Genomic DNA, 15307 nt, shown 5'->3' with positions numbered 1-15307 from the left:
GAGATGAATCCTTCACTGATTTTGATCTTTTGGTCAGTCTTACTCCCAGTTCTCTCTCTTTCTCCAAACTTATATCTATATCCACAAAAAACCCATGGTAATAAAAAAAAACTGATGATGCATACAAAGATTACTTACAGAAACAGAAGTGCACTGAGTAATCTTTTCCTCAATTATTAACCAGCCAACCAGATGGCTTACAGTGTGCAGAAGTAATTAAACATAGCTAATGGAAGAGGAACCGATTTATCTCTCACTTATAGGATTTCGTGTTAGATGCACTGGAGCCAGAGGCTTCTCCAGAGTTTATCGGCTCCTGTTCCAACTTGCTATACAATAGGAAGCCTTAAGTCCAATTTAACCATAATGTTTGTTTAGAAATGCCTCGAAAACCTTAGTGGCGTTGCCAAGAGAAACAATGCCAAAGAGTATCTTGCACTCCTGTCTCTACTGACCCATAAATGGCACAGGTCTTAGCAAACGCCTCCTGCCTCTGGACCCACGGCTGCATCATGAGTTCACTGGCTCTCAATCCCTGATGAAATATAATCCATCTGCTGCAAGCAGGTTTAGTGACCTTCCTTGGAAGGAGGGATGTGCATTCTAGCAGCGACACCTAAATGTCCTTTTGGTGAGAATGAATCTTTACATGGGTATAAACATCATCACAAGGCAACCATCACTTTGCGACACATTTCTCATCAAACACGCTGCTGTGGGGGATTCCCACTCCATCTGGAACTCTACCTTCCAAGAAAAGGACCTCTCCAACACAGTGCTACAGCACATCTGTAACTTCTGCCTTGAGGCAGGATGCTCTGGGGAGGCAGGCGCACTTCCTGACATCTGTTAGTGACTATGTCAAGACACCCAGCCCAGGTTCCTGTCTCCAGCCACGGCTTACCTGAGAGGGCTGTGCAATCTCTGTCTGCATGCTGGGCTAGTGGCTTGGGTAAAATCAGGTGATATGTGCAAGAAAGCTTAGAGAAAAAGTATGCACATTCTCTCCATTTTTCACCCCAGGCACGCACACCTCCCGTGGGATGGAGGCAACATTCTTGGGGAGTCAGTGGTGGGCCCATCACCCTCTGCTCTGTGTCCCAGTTTGAGGTGCTAGACCTCACTGAGCCCATGGGGCCTCCAAAACCCCTGACTCATTCTTTTTCCAGTTCAGGCCCAATGCTTTACGTTAATGATAACTCACACCAGTTTGCAGGGTATGTCACCCCAACTCTACAGATCTACGGGGGCTGGCAGGGGGCTGGGCTGACAGAACAGCAGGAGAGGCTAGACCAGGAGGCTGCCACGGGGAGCTGAGAACCCAATGGCCAGAAGGCTATATGTCACTTTACAAAGTGACTTCATGCCTGGCATGGTGGCACACCCTTGTAATCCCCGCGCTTGGGAGGCGGAGACAGGAGGATCACGCTGGTTCGAAGCCAGCCTCACTGGCTTAAGAGACCTTGTTTCCAAATAAAAATATAAAATGGTCTGGAAGTGAAGCCCGGAGGTAGAAGGGTTTCCAGGAACCCCAGTACCACCAAAACAAAAAACAAACAAACAAAACAAAGTGACTTTATGGTACTAGAAAACCCCTGCTTTTATGGAAAACCAGCCATCCAACTCTGGAGTACTGGCCAGCAAGCAGCCTTTTCAGTAACCGTGAGGTGCTTCTGTGATGCTGATCTCATGGACAGTGATTCCCGTGGGCTGATAACGTGGCAGTTGGTGGACTGACTCCAGCCAGGAAACAGGATGCTCAGCCCCACTCCTGAGATCCCTCCTTAATCAGTGCTCTGAGAGTCTATAACAGGGTTGCTACCCTCTGATGGCCAGGGGCTTCCATTTTGGGATTTCCATGAACACCATCTCCACTGGTATTTCTCAATATTTAACACACTTAGAGAAAACTCAACATTCAAACCACAGAGTTGTGAGCACCTGGGCACATAAATGGACACACCACCCTCTCTGAAGGGCTGGAAGATCAGCAGAAATAAAAGAGGCACACATATTGGGGACCAAAACATCCTTTGAGACAACACACAGATACAAAAAATAAAACGGAAGTTTGAACGGTGAAGCGAAATAAACATCTGTTGTCTTTTTAACACAGCACATAAACATCTATGATCTCACATAAACATCTATGATCTGTGCACAGGGCAGAGGCGACGTTACCTGCTTGGTCTTTGAATATTTTTGAGATGACCACTGGAACATTGTGCTCAGCACCTCCCTGAAAGACAAAGCCACCAGAAGGAAACGTTATCACGGTCCGCATGGAAGCATACTTGGAAAAGAAGAAGAGGGGAATGGAGAGGTAACAATCCTACCTTTATACTCAGACCCAGGCCACCCACAGGCTGTCTGCGAAGCGTAACGGTCCTGTGCTTTAAAACATTTTAGAAAATAAGTTTAGGTTAAAATGTACTGCCAGAAATTGACTATAAAACATACACATAAAAACATTGCTTCCAAACAACACTGCCCAAGCACTGCAGTCCTGGCACTACTTTAATCTTCAGTCTGTAGTACTGACCACAAGCCAACGAAGGTCCTGCTCCACCCTGGCCCTGCCGCAGGCCTCGCTGGGGTTCAGACAGCTTCCTGCAGTTGCTCTCCTCCTCCCCATCCCCACGAGAGGAAAGCAGCCCCAGGAGGGGATGGCTGGCCTTCCTTTTCCATGCGGTGAACCGTGCAGCTGTGACACACACTCAGTTCTGTTGGGAAGTTGGTCTTTTCCCACTAATCCCAGAAGGGTGCCTTTCACCACAGTTTTCTGGGGCTTCCAAGGTGTCAAGACAATGTTTACGTCACAAGGACTAGTTCATGGATGGCCAGTTCTTCCAGGCCTCTGACCATGTCTGATAACATGTACACGCAGGTGGTGATAAAATCTAACAGCTCAGCCAACCCCACACCTATGGGACTCTGCATGCCTCTGCTGTGCTCACTGCTGCTGGGTGACTGATCCCCATCTGCAGGCAGATGTGGGAGAGGACAGGGGGAGGTGGAGAACTGTGAACCATGGGAGAAGCATGCCTTCACTTCACATGGGTGTGGAGGAAAACCATGTGGCCTGTGAGTTTTGATTTCCAAGTGGAAACGTTGAACACTTTCAGGCTGAACATCTTGGGACAGTACAGTGGTGGAGAGAGGGCAGAGGAGGAGATGCCGAGAGCTGGGGGGCCAGCTCCTGCCCACGATGGGGCCAGGCTGGGCTGGCGGGGGCAGTGGGGGCTAGGAGAAACCTGCGCCCATGTCTATCTCCACAACCCTCAATATCCACGTGTGGATTTACTCCTAGGGAAGCTCTTTGACCTGTCACACACCATTTGAACTAGAAAGTTTCCTATTTTGAGTTTTTACCCATAGGACACATTTCACCGGTGAGACACATGTACAGTCAGACACCGTTTAAGAAGGCCACATCCTGGGGCTTCCGTCCAGGCTGGCCCTTCTGGTTTTCCTCATCCAGGCCAGGTCGCAAATGGGACAGACCTGCAGCCACACAGCTGGTGTCGCCTGGGACAAGTGCACGCTAGGTCCGGGGCAGGGCCCGTGGGTCTCGCTGAAGTGCCAGGGACCCAGTGACCCACACACGGCAGCAGCAACAGCAGCAGCAGCAGCATGGTCTAACCCACCCCTCATTCACAGCAGCCAGTGTCCGTGGACGGACAAATGGATAAAGAAAATGTGGGATACACCCATGGGGATTCTACCCAGCCCTAAGAGGGAGGCAGTCCTGCCATAAGAGACAGCATGGAGGAACTTGGAGGCCCCTGGGCAGGTGAGAGCAGCCCGGCACAGGAAGGCAAGCATCATGAGATCTCACGCCTGTGAGCTCTAAAGAGCTGATCTCGCAGTGCTGAAGGCAGGGAGGTGGATGCCAGGAGCCACTGGGCTGTGGCAATGTTGGCCAAGGCTGACAGTGCTCTGATGTAGACATGGTGATTACAGTTGACAGTACTGCCTGGTACACCTGAAAGTTGCTTTGAGGGTAGACTTTATGTACACACGTGTGGGCATATGCATACATGTTCACACACACACACACACACACACACACACACACACACACACATGCTTTGTAAGGAGAGGGATGTTAACTAGCTTTGACCATGGTGATCACTTCACAGTGCACGTGTATCAAATCGCCTTGTGCATCCTAAATACATACGATTTTTGTCATTTATACTTCAACAAAGCTGAAAAAAATCACATTGTGAAGGTAAGAATATCCCAGGATGTACCCTATGGAGACCAGGTACTCCTGTGTGTAAGAAACATAGCATTTCTCTCTTAAAATAACAGAAGCCTGACATTCCAATTTGATGATGTACCTGAGTGAGCACAAGCGGGCAATGAATGAAGGTGTCTATTCACCCATTCACATTCACTGCATCCTGCCAGCTCAGGCACAGCAAGGGATAGGGAAAAGGAATCCATGCCACCCTCCTCTGGTCATGCAGCCACATGCCCTGATTTGGGGAGTTCCTGAGCAACATGGCATAAAGACTAAACTGTCTACGCTCACATTGGCAGGCCATCTCTACAACAGAAGACTGCAAAAAACACTCAGTTGTTCTTGAGCTCAGCTACTGCTATAAGCATTTGAACCTGGAAGCAAGAGAATACATATCAGCAAAAGTACACTGGGAGCAAAATCAAGTTTGTTTCTGCCTCAATAGATGTTGCCAAATAATGACAGTGTGTGTGTGTGTGTGTGTGTGTGTGTGTGTGTGTGTGTGTGTGTGTTACTGAGGACTGAACTTGGGGTGTTATACCTTTGAGCTACACCTGTTTTATTTTCTATTTTGAAAAAGGGCCTCACTAAGTTGCTAAGGGCCTTGCTAAGCTGTTAAGGCTGGCCTTGAACTTGAGATCCTCCTGTCTCAGCTTCCCAAGTACTGGGAGGCTCCATGCTCAGCTATAACAACACTTGAAATTTGTTATTTGAATCATGTATGGATTTCATAAAGTTATTCTGAGATAGTATGAAACATCTTTACTACTTAAAAGGCAGTACCAAGAACAGGTCACTGGCAGCCAAGTGAGCTAATATACACCACCAGAAAATTGGGCTGTTTTCAACAGGTAGGTAGGTGAGAAAAGATACAGGTGCAAACCTTTAATATTTGTTTAAGAGAACTCAAAGAGCCAGAATAGTATCTAAATATTTGTTCTATGTTGTCAGCTAAAATGTTCTTTTCTGTGTAAATTTGGACTTAGCCAAACTTACATTCTTCTAAAATTGAGTCTCAGCACTGGAAGTAAGGATCATAGGATGTCCTTCAGAGGGCGTTGCTTGGCCTGGCTGTGCGTGTTGGAGTCCCAGCCCTGGGTGAGTGCCTTTGGAGACAAGGCCACTCAGGGGTCACTGAGATAAGATGAGGTTATGAAGGCGGGCCAGTTCCAACAGGGCTGGTGTCCTGATGAGAAGAAGACACCAGCTCTCCCTCTAGGGAAGAGGCCATGTGTGGGCCGCATGGCATTCTTCCCAGCTGTGGCCTCCACCGGGCCCTGTCCTCGGACTCCAGCCTCCAGCACTGTGTGAGGACAGGTCTAAAATCTGGGCTGCTGTCTGCAGCCTCTTGTTACAGCAGCTTGGGCTGACTAGACACCACAGAAGCATTCTGGGAAAGCATGCTGAAACTACGAGGCTATATAAAATACCAATGCCGGGAGCCTCTTCTGTGGGCACCCCACTTTGGAGCATGGAGGAACTGTGTGTTTCAGAGCTAGAGAAAAGCCACAGGCGGACGCGTCTCGGGCCTTCCTAAATGAGCCTCATGTAACTGTTAGGGCTTTAATTCAAGTTAACTTTTTTTGAATCTAAGAACTTGAATTTTCAAAGCAAAGTTTATAAAATTAGTGGATGATGAAACCATAAACAAAAACTGAAAAGTTCTGCAGGTCTGGATGCAACCTGTCCTACTGCATCCAGCTGATGTATTTCATCCGGCAGCCACCCAGAACCTGTCCTTTTAATTCAGAGTTCTGGGCAGAAGGTTCCACTGGGCTCTGCTGATGGGTGTGAAGACAGAAACTGAGGCAACCCGGGGCCTCTCTGATTCCACAGAATAGACCTCTGCCATTGCTCCATGTGCATACCACAGAGTGGATGGCTGCGAGTTCAGAGCTTCACAGAGAACTCAAAGGGATGGTTGTGCGGATGCTCTGCACCAGAAGCCATGCCAACGGGCTCCCTGCAGACACAGCTTCCTCTCTATCCCTGTCCAGGGGCCTCACTCACTGATCCAGGGGAAAAAGTCTGCACACAATATGATAGAACTTTGGAGAAGGGACTTTAGAATCTGTTATGTTTGGATATAGGATGTCCCCCAGCATGGCTCATGTGTAGGCAATGCAGACATGTTCAGAGGTGAGATAACTGAGTCAGGGCTGTAATATCATCCGTGCTTAAATCTACTGATGAATTAATATTTGAAGGGATTTACTGAGTGGTAACTGGGGCAGATGGGGCATTGATGGAGGAAGTAGGTTGTGGGGGTATGGTTTGGGGACTATATTTGTTCAGTCTTCTCTCTTCTTCTCCTTCTTCTTCTTCTTCTTCTTCTTCTTCTTCTTCTTCTTCTTCTTCTTCTTCTTCTTCTTCTTCTCTCTCTCTCTCTCTCTCTCTCTCTCTCTCTCTCTCTCTCTTTCCTTCTCTCTCTTTCTCCCCTTCCTGGTTGCCATGATCTGAACAGCTCCACTCACCATGTGCTGCCACCATGATGTTTCTGCCTTGGAGCTAGTCAACCATAGACTAAGCCTCTGGAACCATGAGCCAAATATGCACTTCCTTCTCTAAGTTGTTTCTGTTACATGTTTTGGTCACAGAAGAAAAAAAGCTAAAACAGAATCTATGGTAATTGTTGGGCACATTCTTTTCAAATTTTATCTTCTTTTTTATATAAACTTATGAGATAAGGTCTTTCAGAAAACACTTCTGGTTTTATCATCTAATCCAAAGCTACATTCTGACACTGAATCCACACTCACAGCTTGGTAGTGGCAACACTGAACAGACCTTGGTTGTCTAGCATTAACTTGCAGCTGTATATATTTTGAGAAAGAGCTATTTTTAACAGCATAGATAGTATTTACACTTCATATTTTTTTCATCAAATATAAAAGTGACTTGGGGATACTTAAGGCTAGGTTTGTCATTCTAGTTCATCTGAAGTACTGTTCTTCAAGTTACCACTGAATCAAATGTACAACATGGACCATATTTTTTCTTTGGACATTTAACCTCGGGATTTCACACTAAATTTAAATTTGTTAACAGTTGCAAGCTTATGTTCAGATCTGAATACTTCCATTTTCAGAAAGACAGGTGCCAGCTGGTTTTGTGAATGCGGAATACGTTATGCCCAGGGCTGATGTCCCCACCCAGGGCCTGCTCTTGACCTGGGGACAGTGGATCCCCTGATGTGTCTCCTGCTCTCCCGGCCCTCTCCAACCCTTCCCTCTCTCAGGACTCTGCTACTCAGACCTCAGATGGCTTGAGGCAACCTTCTTTGTGAGGAAGGGAATGGACAGGTGGCAAACATGTTTTTGTTTTGTTTGTAATATAATTGAAAGGCTGAAAGAGAAATTTTAAAACAAGAGATTTAGAGAATAAATCTGAGGCATTTTATTTTACACTCATACATATTTTTTTTTACGATACTGGGAATGGAACCCAGTGGCATTCTACATCCAAGCTAAACCCCCAGCCTTAATTTTTATTCTTTATTTTGAAACAAGGTCTCATTGAGTTGCAAAGGGCCTCACTAAGTGTCTGAGGCTGTCCACGAAAAGTGATCCTCCTGTCTCAGCCTCCCAAATACTAGGATTACAAGCATGCCCCACCAAACCCGGCTTCATACACAAAAATATTTTTAAAAACACTTGGGAGTTTATTTCAGGAAATCAATGTTTTAATGGTCTTCAAAATCAAAGACAGGTGGGAGTGTCCAATGAGGAAAACGTCTCCATTTTTTTTTTTTTTTTTTTTTTTGGTGGTACTGGGGATGGAACCCTTCTACGTCTGGGCTACACTCCCAGACCTATTTTGTATTTTTATTTGGAAACAGGGTCTCTTAAGCCAGTGCAGGTGGCTTCGAACCTGCGCAATCCTCCTGTCTCCACCTCCCAAGTGCGGGGATTACAAGCATGTGCCACCACGCCTGGCAAAATGTCTCCATTTTGATTACTATAAAATTGGATATTCAGTTTCTCATTGAATGAATTATCTCTTTCTTTACCTTTTTTTCCCCTTATGGTGCTGGGAATTGAACCCAGGAGCATTCTACCCCGGAACTATACCCCCAGCCCTTTTTATTTTTTGTTTTGAAACAAGCTCTCACTATGTTTCTGAAGCTGGCGTTGAGCCTGCAACCTGCCTGTCTTAATCTATCCACTTCCTAGAACAGGTTTTGAAGGCCTTTGCTCTGGCTCTCTTCTCGGGTTTCAGGACTGAGCACTTACGCTGGTACCAGGAGGGCCTCCTCCCACGCAGACCACATCCTGCTTCTGGATGGTCAGCGCCTCCTTGGTCAGCTTCAGTCTGATGTCATGGGCATTTTCTGATGCTTTGTCGTACAGCAAGGCAAGGGTGGTTTTGGTCTGTGGACACAGTGGAGACAGGAAGGAAGTGGTGTGAGGCTGGGGCCCAGGTGAGGGACAGGCATGTACCCCTCTTTCCACACCCCTGCAGGCCGCACCTGTGTCTGACATGGAGTGGAAGGTCTGGATTCATGTGGAAAGAATGTGATTTATACGTAGAAATAATAGTCCTGAGACTGTCATGGACTACCTGGTGGGGGCGGCTGGACAGCGCGTGAGCCCTGGGTGTGGGAAACCATCTCCCCTCTGGAGCTGGGCAGGATGCTCCACCCTGGCTCATCCAACAGACCTGTCCTGGGACCTGATCGACCACAGACACAGAGTTTTTACACAGGTGAGATGCACCAGGGAAACCCAGACAGACCCTCTGGCTTCTCGTGTTCCTGGTCCACTTAACACTTGCTCATCTACCTGGGTGGTCAGAGCACGATCAGCCCCCATGGGCTGTGCTGTGGGTCACGCCTCTGCCATGTGAGTGTGACCATGACTGAGCCACTCTCATGTGACCATGACTGGCGGCTCCTTCCCTGAGAACACTGCGCTCCCTGGGCCTGCAGGCGGCCATGGGGCCTGGAGTGGCCTCCATGCTGATCTCTGCCGCCTCGGCTTTGGGTGCGATTCCGCTCACTCCTGCGTGCGTGTGGAGATGCTGACTTGGAACTGGGGTGTTTTCTTCTAGGCCACCTGGTGCCTTTTTAGCAGGCGCAGTGGCCCAACCCAACATCCTTCGGCCTATCAGAAGGCCAGCTAGTGCCACAGGCCAGGATATGGCCCAGGATGATGGCACCAGCAGAGTCCAGGGCAAGTTGACCATGGCACCTGGTGGTCCCAGCCTCACACAAGAAACATCTTTTGGAACTATGTTCCTGGCCAGTAGAAAATCAGTGGACGTTACTCTCCCCTGCCAGTCAGTAAAAACTTGCATCTCCCTTTGCTCAGGGAGCAGGCTGGTCGCTTGGTCAAGTGCTGTCTCCTTCAGTGAAGGCCTTGCCCGAGTCTTGCCTGTGTGCATCCACATGGTCCTGCCTCGGCTTTCCTCCTACCCTCACGGAGTTAGAAGTTCCCACCTCCAGAAACGAACATGCTAGATTCTTCTCCCAGGTGACCTGGGAGTCTGTGTGAGGAACCTGGGTCAGGCTGGCTCCTACAAAGATGGTTCCAGATTTCTGACCTCAGCTGTGGCACCCTTTGACAGGCTTGTGCAGGACTCTCCCCGGGCCATCCCTGGGTCCCACCTTAGGAGACATTGAGAGCCACGGCCAAGGAGGCTCACGCTGCACCGCCATTCAGGACAAGCCTGGTGCGCAGTTGACAGCAAATAGGTGCAGCACTGACCCATGTCACGTCCACTTGTAACACACACATGCTCATGCACAATCTAAAGATGCATTTTAATATTTAATAGTACGTATTCGAATGTTAGCTAGTGAAAGCACCCAGGATTCGATGGGGATCTCAAATGGATCACCCGCTGTGTCCTCTGCTGCTGAGCTGGAGAATGCATCTGAAACAAACCCAACTTCTGCTCAAAATGTTTAAAAAATTAAATTCAGAAACAAAAGCAAATTGGAGATAATTAAGCATTCCAACTCAAAATTGCAATTTTATTCTAATCACTTTCTTCTATAAAAACATTCATTTTATGTTCAAATAGCAGTAGTCTGCCAGAGATAGTCATTTGCTTTAATATAAATATAATGTTCATCACTGCACTGCCAAAGACGGAGCCGTGAGCCCTGGGAGGAGCCCTGGGAGGAGGGCCATCTGGAGGGGAGCGAGTGGAGGGAGCCTGCCAAGGCAGAGGCTGGAGAAAGGCGCCCCCCTCATACCCACTCTGAGTCTGAGCTCTGGCTCCACAATTATATCCCTTCCAGTGCGAGTAGAGTCTTCATTCTGGGCTCCCTGGGACCTCCCTGTCCCCTAACCCTCACAGCCAAACCCATAGCAAGCCCTGTGGACCCACAGACCCACACCTGTCTCAGCCTCCTCAGCTGCCATGGGCCCCAGCGCTTTCTGACCTTGCTAGGCTGCTTCCTGATCCTCATAACCGACCACCCCAGCTCCACCCTGGTCCTAATCTTCAGTTGCACCCAGAGATAGCCTGCTAAAACATGATGCAAAAATTCCACTGAGCAACATCCCCCATGAGCATCTATCTCTCCCCAAGCGGGAGCTGTGTCCTACAGTGCCCTGCCAGGACTTGCAGTTTCTCCTGTTCTCTGTCCCCGCTCAGCTGTGCTGGTGACCCTGTGGGTCATATCACAGTCTTGTGCCCACCTGCTCATCCCCAGTCCCAGCCAGCCCTCCCTTATCTCCTGAAAAGTCACCTCCAAGCCGCAGACGCAGAATCCTGACTTCTCCATACACTCAGCGGCCCTCCTTGCTTTTCCCCACTTCACTTCCTCCCTGGGAGCCATCAGAACACTGGTCTCTTGCCAGCAGAGGAGGCACTCTACCCCACAGGGGTCCTGTGCACTTCATGCTCTGCTGTGCACTGGGCTCCTGCAGCGGACCCTGCATCTCCTAGGGCAGGCGAAACGCTTTTCAGATGAATGAAGCAGGAATGCAGTCTTGCCAGTCTTCAAAAGAACCACAGTCCTACAACAGTGACTTATGACCTTTAAACTCCTGGGCAGGCAAGATCGGTGATGCAGACAGGGACAGGGACTTGCAGACCAAGAGCACCCTCCCAGGTGTGTGCAGGAGTCACACGTTCCTGGAAGGTGCTCAGAGCAGATGCGAACACTTCCATTCTGATGGACTTCACTGGCGTGGCTGCTTCCCAAGAGCCCACAGATCCAATCACACAGGGCCCTGGAAGTCACGGTGAGCTGTCCACCTCCCACCGTTTACCTGTAGTGTACATGATCATGCCCGTGGCACTCAGAAGCTACTGGAAGTGTTTAGTTCTGTTTCTGTTGATAAGCAAAGGTGTCTAAAGTTGTAAATGTTTGAATAGCCAGTGTATTAAAATAACTAATACTTGAGATTGTGCATAAATATAAGTATATATAAAGTATGCAAGCATGAAATTAGCACATATAGGATTCAGAAAAGTTTGCACTAAAATGCCAACACACCAATTCTACAATGCATCAAAAAGAATATACATTGTGGCCAAATAGGACTTATTCCTGGCATTCAAGGCTGGTTCACATACATAAATCAAAGTGATACATCATATTAACATGAAAGATAAAAACCACATGACTATCTCAACTGATACAGAGAATATACCTGACAAAATCTGACCTCTTTTTTTTGAAACAAAACAAAAAAACAAACAACTACTACCAACCATTTGGATATAGAAAACAATTTTCAACGTAATAAAGTTCCTTTAGGAAAACCACACAGGAAGAGAATGACCCCTGAATTACACTTCTTAACATATAAAAAAGAAATTCTAGCTAACTTTCAAATCTATAGTTGAAAGGTAAGTCAACAAAGTATTTAGGAAGAAACAAATGAAATGTCTTTTGTTATGGTTTGGGCTTGGAATGTCCCCCAAAGCCTCGTGTGTTGAAAGCTTGGTCCCCGATGCAGAAGGGCTGAGCAGCGGAGGAGAGCTGCAGGACAGGTCACTGGGCCGGGCCTTCTCAGCTGTATGTGCTGCTGGCCACTCCTGTCTCTCTGCTTCTGGATGCCTTGACTAAGAGCAGCTTTTCTCTGCCAGCGTCCTGCTGCCACAGTTTCTGCCTTGGAGCCAGCCCACCATGGACTAAACCTCTAAAACTATAAGCCAAATAAACCTTTTGCTTATTTAAGTTATCCTTGATAGGTAGATCGGTTAAAATAACAGAAAAGCTGACTAAAACATCTTCATAAGCTTAGAGAAAGAATTTCTTGAACAACATGAAAATCAATTTCTACAGTGTTAAATTACAAATGGGTAGTCTACATCGAGTTCTGTGTAATAAAAGCTGCTATGAAGAAAGCAGGAAGGAATCTGTGCAGTGATATTCCTTTATATCTTATGTATCTACATCTTTGTTTCTTGTTTATTTTTTAAAGATTCATATACAGAATGTATACAGAACACCGACATTAGTAAGGATAAAACAACTCAAGAAAATAATTAGTAAGCTCCAAATGGGCATTTGGAAAGGAAGAGAGATGACCACAACCCACTTAGAAAACGGGCAAAAGATTTGCACAGATGCCAGGCCAAGCCGGCATGCAGATGGGAAATAAACATGTGAACAGATGCTCCACAGCAGGTCAGCAGACTTGCAAATTAAAGTCTGATATTCCAATGCACGCTGACTCCAATGGCCCAGACCCAGAGCACTAACCCACCAAATGCTGGTGAGGTGTGGGCCCAGGGGACTCCTGCTCACGGCTGGTGCGGATGCAGGACAGTGCAGCCACTTTGGAACGCAATTTGGCAGCTCTTACAAAACTAAACATATTCTTACTGTACAGATCAGCAATTGTGCTCTTTGGATTTTTACCCAAGAGTGGGAAACCTATATCCACACGAAAACCTGCCTGTGGATGTTTATAGAAGCTTTATTCATAATCAGCAACACACGGAAACAGGGAAGAGACCCTCCATTAGGTGGACAGAAAAGCAAACTGGCTTACCCAGACAAGGAAATATTATTCAGCAAGAAAAAAAACAGACATTAGGGTTGAAAAGAACTGAGACGCCACCTGGCCAGACGATGCCGAGGGTCTTACGCTGTCCAATACCAGGGCTTAAAGTTTGTTTTTAGTTCCTAATATATATGTAAGTTTTTATGTTGTTGGTTGTAACTCAGCATCCAAGAACTCATATGATAGACTTGTTTCAAAATTTCACAGGAAGCCTTTTTATATATAGTGTTACATAAAATAATGGTTAGTGTACTAATGGTACCTCAGAATTGAAGAAATGTGGTATTATTAAGTTATACTTATTAGTAATATGGAAGCTGGGCATGGTGACACACACATAATCCCAGCATTTGGGAGGCTGAAACAAGAGGATCATGGTTCACAGACAGCTCAGCTACTACTTAGTGAAGCCCTTTGCAACTCAGTGAGACCCTGTTTCAAAATAAAGAATAATAAAAAAAAGAGCTGGGGGTGTAGCTTGGAGGTAGAATGCCCCTGGTTCCATCCCCAGTACTGCAAAAATAAAAATAAAAATGAAAGAAAGGAAGGAAGGAAGGAAGGAAGGAAGGGGAGGAAGGAAAGAAGGAAGGAAGGAAGGAGAGAAGGAAGGAAGGAAGGAGAGAAGGAAGGAAGGAAGGAAGGAAGGAAGGAAGGAAGGAAGGAAGGAAGGGGCAAATGTTCCAGGGTAGGAACGCCAACCTGAAGAGCAGAGGAACATCCCGGACGCATCGACCCCGGTGCACCTGACCTGCCTGCCCATGGCCAAGAAGAAGAGGTGGTGCCAGGAAAACTGATCATTCTCGCCTGGTAAAAAACTAACTACGTCCTCACTGATCATGGGTGTCCTGAGAACTGTAGGCTGAAAGGTCAGAAGCAAATGTCCCCACTTCACTGTGGCTCAGAGGAACCTTCTTACGAGGCACAAAAAGCAAAACTGCCAGTGAAGACTGATCGATACAGCCTCCAAGCTTCTTCCCATCCACGATGCTGCAGAGCCACACACAAGCACACACCCACAGGGCGCGGGGCATGTCACAGGCTTGCGCGAGGGGCCAGGAGGCCCTGTCCCCTCTAATTGGAGATGGTACCTACTTCTTGGGGCTTGTACAACAAAAGGGCTCTGTTTTCCACAAGCCTCTGAATTTAAACTACTGTGGCTTCCCCTGAAAATCCTCCTTGCTTCCCTTGATTGAGAGTTGACGGAACAAGAGTGCTGAACACGAAGCAAACTCAGACATCAAACCGCTCATTTGACACACCGCAGCGCTGTCGTGCAGGTGTATTTTTGAACATGCTCTGCGCTGAATGTCAAGGGTGGTAGGAGTGGAGAGCTCAGCTATTCCGCTCCTGCCTACACCCTCATTACACTTTCGTGCGTCTTCAGAAATGATAACCCTCCATCACGTCTTTTGATATGCTTCACTCATGGGGCCCGATCTTTTCAAGGTAGAATATCCAGGTTAGTTTTTTGGAACCCCAAAAAGGGAAATCCATATTTTAAGAAGCAACCTTTTCTGAGCACCAATAGATAAGCATGCTCAGTAGACTGGCACAGATTTCGGCTCTTACAGGTAGAAACCACTGCAGGGCGAGCCCACGTCTTCTCTAGGTTGTGGGACTAACAGAGGAAGGGGCATGAGCCTCCGAGGGGTGAAGCGTTGACAGCAGGCCCTGGGAGGGAGGAGCTGGAGAAGAAGGCACAGGGAGAGAGAATACAGGCAGGCAGGCAGGCAGGCAGGCAGGCAGGGGCCGAGGCCGAGAGCCAGCAGTGGACAAGTGGTCCTCGAACGGTGGCCCTTGCTGAGACCTCCTGGGAAGTTTCAGCAGGGTTGGGGCCACAGGGATCAGGGGTGCTGGCTTTACAGGCATGGGGGTAGGGATCTGACAAAACCCCAGTTAATCCACTGGGCAGGAAAGGTGCAAACTTTGGAAAGAGGGGAAGGATGAAGCGATGGGTGAGGCCGCTGCCATGAGGATGGGCAGAAATGAGCAGGAAGAGCGAAGCCGGGGTGGGGGCGGGCGCAGGGCGTCTGTGTGGGGACCAGGAGCAGAACCATCACGTCCAAACAGACATACTCCTTCACCAGGA

The 15307-nt window shown here is 47.7% G+C and overlaps 1 protein-coding gene across 1 annotated transcript in view; it reads right to left on the bottom strand.

Annotated features, from left to right (window-relative positions):
• The window catches only part of SNTG2 (syntrophin gamma 2), a gene marked incomplete at both ends in the record, with an annotated part of 190257 nt that overhangs the window by 135376 nt on the left and 39574 nt on the right, over positions 1-15307 (bottom strand). The window contains 3 exons of the mRNA XM_080711097.1: positions 2182-2239; positions 2337-2393; positions 8482-8619. Coding sequence (XP_080567223.1) covers positions 2182-2239; positions 2337-2393; positions 8482-8619 — 253 coding nt within the window. The remainder of the gene's footprint in view (positions 1-2181; positions 2240-2336; positions 2394-8481; positions 8620-15307) is intronic.

Source organism: Muscardinus avellanarius (genome assembly GCF_963383645.1).
Source record: "Muscardinus avellanarius genome assembly, chromosome: 15".
NCBI classification, from domain to species: domain Eukaryota; kingdom Metazoa; phylum Chordata; class Mammalia; order Rodentia; family Gliridae; genus Muscardinus; species Muscardinus avellanarius.
This window is presented reverse-complemented; position numbering and strand designations above follow the sequence as displayed.